Source organism: Bidens hawaiensis, unplaced genomic scaffold (assembly GCF_021521415.1).
Source record: "Bidens hawaiensis isolate Kalapana, Puna unplaced genomic scaffold, B.hawaiensis_p1.1 tig00014198_1, whole genome shotgun sequence".
In the NCBI taxonomy this organism is placed as follows: domain Eukaryota; kingdom Viridiplantae; phylum Streptophyta; class Magnoliopsida; order Asterales; family Asteraceae; genus Bidens; species Bidens hawaiensis.
Window position 1 is genome coordinate 5,554 of NW_027492221.1, and position 5,230 is coordinate 10,783.

Consider the following 5,230-nt stretch of genomic DNA (forward strand, 5'->3'; position numbering starts at 1 on the left):
GTAGCCCGAATTGAAACTGTTCGGCTACTAATCGCATTAGCCGCATCTAACGGGTGGGAAATCCACCATCTTGATGTAAAAACGGCTTTCTTGCATGGTGAATTGAAAGAAGTCGTGTTTGTTTCACAACCCGAAGGATACGAGAAAAAAGGCGAGGAGGCAAAAGTTTACAAGTTGTCAAAGGCCTTGTACGGGTTAAGGCAAGCTCCCCGAGCTTGGAATACAAAGCTTGATAACATCCTACGAGACATGAAGTTTAAAAAATGTTCCAAGGAACAATCGGTTTACCGAAAGACGGATGGGAAACATTTTTTGATCGTAGCTGTGTATGTGGATGATTTCTTTGTGATAGGTACAAGCTCGGGTATAATTTCCGATTTCAAGAAGGGTATGGCGACCAAGTTTGAGATGTCGGATCTCGGGAAGTTAACCTACTATCTTGGAATCGAAGTATTTCAACGAGAGGACGGGATAGTAATTACACAAGAATGATACGCCAAATGAATTCTGATGGAGACTGGTATGCAAAACTGCAATCCATCTCAAGTCCTGATGGATCATGGTGTGAAATACTCGAAAGCCGAAAACGAAGTCGAACTCGATGCAACCGAGTATCGAAAGGCGGTAGGTTGCTTATGGTATTTATTACACACTCGTCCGGATATGGCATATTCCACGGGTATTGTTAGTCGATACATGCAAAGTCTACGAGAATCTCATGGTATGGCAATAAGACACCTATTGAGATATTTGAAGAAAACGACGAGTTACGGGATCAAGTATGGAATGAACGGGTCTTAACAACTTGTCAGTTATAGTGATAGTAGTCACAACATAGATGAGGATGATGGTAGAAGTACCACTGGCCACGTGTTTTATTACGGGCAATCTCCAATTACATGGTGCTCACAAAAGAAAGCGACAGTTGCACTCTCATCATGTGAAGCCGAGTACATGGCGGCGTCAGCAGCCGCATGTCAAGCTGTATGGCTCTGAGAGTTGTTGAGCGAGTTGACTGGAGAAGCGTTGCAGCAAGTTGTGTTGAAAGTTGATAACACGTCCGCAATAGCCCTTGTGAAAAATCCGGTTTTTCACAATCGAACAAAGCACATAAAATCTCGTTTTCATTTCATCCAAGATTGCTACAACGACGGCGAGGTTGATGTTGAGCACATTAGCGGGAAAGAGCAACAAGCCAATATCCTCACTAAAGCACTCGCAAGAATCAAGTTCACGGAGATGCACGAGTTACTTGGAGTTGAAGACCTTTCTAATCCGAATCAGAAATTAAGGGGGGTGAATGTTGGATTTATTTCTATTCTGGGTCACAAGTCGGTGAACCGGGCCTAAGAGATTTTAACAAGCCGGTTAAAGTCTAAGGGGTATTATGAAACATTCTTCCATTTGCTTGGTGGCCAAGTTCACCTTGTTGCCCAAGTTCACCTTGGTGGCCAAGTTGAGTGGTGGACACATATTATGCTTGGGGACCAAGTTGGATTACTAGTATAAATGCATGTACAAAGTTAGTGTTAGAGAAAACATCACAACACAACAACAAACACAACAATCACCACCATCACTACCAAAGATATTGTAATCAGTTTTTTGAGCTATATTTTTTGGTTATAATATAAGTCGGTTATTTCTAAGTTGTTCGTTAATTACCATTTATCATTCTTGACTATGTTTATGTAGTAGACTCAGAATCTCTCTTATCTATTTGGCATGGTTCTATCATTGAGAAATGCAAACCTCACTCCAATAGCGGTGTATTGTTCTAAAGACTATATGGACACGATGAAACAAATATAACATAATTCTATACTTTTTTTTAGAATAGCTTTTATTAACCAAAACCAGCAAAAGCTAGAAACAATATCAAAATAGTTACATTACAACAAGGAGATTTTTAAGCCACTCGGTCCAACTGATAGTATTTTTACAATCTCTATTTGTAATCCATGAAAACGAATAAATAAGAAGAGAGTCGAACATAAGGTCTTTTCTACTAACTTCTGTTTGAAAAACAACTTCATTCGAGCCCTCCAGATGATCCAGCACGTGGAGAGAATACCATGAATTAGTTTTTGCTTCTTACTATTAACTGAAAGCGTATTGAGCCATATCAAGATCCTCAAAACAGAAAAGTATTGTATCAAAGGCAAATCAAGCCACTTACGTATATTGCTCCATACTCTAGTCGCTACCCCACATGCACCAAAAACATGACTCCGAGTTAAGGCAAAAAGGATAAAGAACCGAAGGGACATCTATACCCTTATTCACTAAATTGGTTCATAAAGGCATCCGATTATGATAAATGTGCCAACCCAAAATGTTTACTTTTACGGGAACCAATCTATTTCACCACGTTATAGAGCCGCAATTAGGTAATGTCATGGCTTCAATATGGTTCCTAATAGTTTTGACTGAAAACTTATTATCTACATCAAAATCCCAAAACCACGAATCGGGATGATTAAAGAACTCGATCTAAGAAATCTTCACCAATAAAAGATCAAATTGCTTCTTTTCCACACCTCCCATGATTGGTCTCCCCCATGATCAACTCCTCCCAACCATTCCACGTTTAGAGGCAATGGAACATTCTATACTAAAAGGTGAAAACATAATATAAACACAATGATCTGTTTGAGAGTGTAGTCTGGAACTGTGGAAGGAGGCGCACGAGAGAGCTACAGACGAGACCATTGTAGGCTTCAAGTCTGAAAACAAGGTCTGGATAAATGAATGAGGCGTGCCGGTGTAGTGTAGGCCCTAAATTCAAATGGTCACAAGGTTAAATAATAAAAAAGCTTAACCTTTTAAAAACACAAAAGCCTTTAAACAATTATATTTAAAAATTATAATAATAGTAGCTTGACTATATAAAAACTAAACTAACTATTGAAATTATATTAAAAAATTATAATAATAGTAGCTTGACTATATAAAAACTAAATTAACTATTGAAGTAAGAGATGATGTGAATGTGTGGTGGTTTATGAAAGTTTGTTGTTATGAAAGAAAATAAGTATTTTTAGGGACGCCTGAAATTTAAGGTGGAGTTGATTGAAGATTTGTGAAGGTTGATTGTGATGATTGTTCTTAATACAAAAATGAAAACTTTTAGATCCATAACATTAAATAAACAAAATAGTTGCTTACATGGATTTATTACTGATTTCCATAACGAAAATACATAAAGAAAAAGAAAAAACAAAACCAACATCACCACTCATGGATATATGGAGGGTGTAACAAGTTGGGACTTTATTCCTTTCTACATCATTCTTGATATCTTTCACGAAGAATATATAACAACAATAAAACTTACATAATTACTTAACTTAGCCTCTGAGTTAACTCAGTAAGGCCAAAAACCAAATGACTGGTCTACATTACCATCATGATCATGACCATGGAACCCAAGGTAACAAGAATTCACAACATCCAATTCCGGGTAGTCTCCATCTTCAATCTTTGGCAGCATGCAACCACTAACCGGAGTTACAAACATCTTCCCAAAATTATCCTCTTCATCTAAAGATTCATCACTTTGATCTTGTTCAAACAAACAAGAGGAATCACCAACATTTGAGGCCCTGGTTACATCTTCATCGTTCACACAGTCCGCAACTTGTTCTTGCTGTAGTGGCTCAGATGGGCTTTTAGTACTCGATGAATCCGAGGTTTCCTTATCGGTTTCTTGCAGATTTAACTTCTCACTTAAATCATGAACCTAAAAATTAATCGTTTGTAAAGATTACATTTTTACCTTAAGTTCACAAAATGTAAGGATATGAATTATCAGGGCCGGCCCACATGGCGGGCAAGGTGGGATCGCTCTCTCAAGGCCAAAATTTATAAAATTTTAAAAATATGTATTTAAAAAAGATATATATTTTAGGGCCCATGTTTTTTTCTTGGTGTCTTGGATTTTCGGGTATTCTCGGGTATGCCCTAGATATAATTACCTCGGATTTTAGTTTTTCCTTTTCTTGAAGTAGACTCTCATAATTTGCCTTGAGTTGGTTGTAACTTTCTTGGAGAAGATTATAGTCTTTCTCGAGCTGTTTTGTTTTCGACCGAGCCCGACGGTTCTGGAACCAGATTGCAATCTGTCTAGGCTGCAACCCAAGTTCTTTGGCTAGCTGAATCTTTCTTTCGGGTTCGAGTTTGTTTTCTGTCTCGAAACTTTTCTCCAGAAACATAACTTGATCGGCTTTGAGTCGTCTTTTTTTCTCTGGATGGTGAAAGTAATCATCATATTCATCATCCCCATTGTCTTCCTGATCAAATGCCCTAAAAAACGAGCTACTTGAGCCGTTTCTTTTATCCTCAAAACTAACCATTGATCTGGACCCTGGTGAGTTAACAAGATGATCATGAGAACATTCTTTTTGAGTCAAATTATGTTATGGTTACAAAAGTCATATTATGTGTTTTCTTGATGAACAAAAAGCTTCTTGCTTTCATTAAAACAAATTGTTTTAAGGAAAACCCAGAACTAAACACTAAATTAATTAATTGTTTTTACATTCACCCAAATGAAATCTTAGCATGTATTATAATATAACAGTATATTATCTAAAATTGCAAAACTAAAGATATCAAGATATATAAGTCAACCATAAATATTTAAGCCCATGTGCTTTCTAGATGGACAAAAAGCTTCTTGATTTCATCAACACAAATTCTTTTAAGGAACACCCAAATGAAATCTTGGCATATTATGTAACATTATATGATCTAAAAATGCAAATATAAAGACATCAAGAAAATAATCAAGAAATATAAGTGGTTATTTATAAATTATAATTACCTACAAAAGAATGAGAGGATCCAGAGACAAAAAAGGAATCAAGAGGCTTAGAAGAAGTAGGTAACACCCTCTTATTTGTTAGCATACCAGAGTTAAAACCTGAGCCACCATCACCACCAGAATCACCACCAAAGAGATAGCTCCGAGCTGCCATGTCACCAATATAATAATATTACCCGCCACAACTTGGGTATATATTATTATTATTACTACTCAAGCAGTCATTATTTTATGTATTACATATGCAAACGTGATGCTGATTTTGGAATAAGGAAAACTTAATCTTGTTATATGAATTATTATTTGCGATATGATAGAGTTTGTTTAAATCTTGTGACGGAAGAAGCTGGTGATGATGATTTCGGTGATATGGGACGTATGTGAACACCTGTTGGTCACACCCAT

The 5,230-nt window shown here is 36.8% G+C and overlaps 1 protein-coding gene across 1 annotated transcript; it reads right to left on the reverse strand.

Moving 5' to 3' along the window:
* Window positions 1–3,234: 3,234 nt before the first annotated feature.
* Window positions 3,235–5,004, reverse strand: LOC143546049 (homeobox-leucine zipper protein HAT5-like). Its single transcript, XM_077037799.1, has 3 exons — window positions 4,826–5,004; window positions 3,978–4,366; window positions 3,235–3,742 (listed from the first exon to the last, which is right to left on the reverse strand). The coding sequence occupies exons 1-3, from the start codon at window positions 4,977–4,979 to the stop codon at window positions 3,368–3,370; spliced, it is 918 nt and encodes a 305-aa protein (XP_076893914.1). The 5' UTR covers window positions 4,980–5,004; the 3' UTR covers window positions 3,235–3,367.
* Window positions 5,005–5,230: the final 226 nt, after the last annotated feature.

Bases quoted from the DNA above. Each gene is read 5' to 3' on its own strand.
- LOC143546049 (XM_077037799.1), bottom strand. From the start codon at position 4,979: ATGGCAGCTCGGAGCTATCTCTTTGGTGGTGATTCTGGTGGTGATGGT. The intron at 4,367-4,825 runs GTAATTATAATT...TTAACTCACCAG, and splicing joins ATCCTCTCATTCTTTTGTAG to GGTCCAGATCAATGGTTAGT. The intron at 3,743-3,977 runs GTAATTATATCT...ATTAATTTTTAG, and splicing joins AGGAAAAACTAAAATCCGAG to GTTCATGATTTAAGTGAGAA.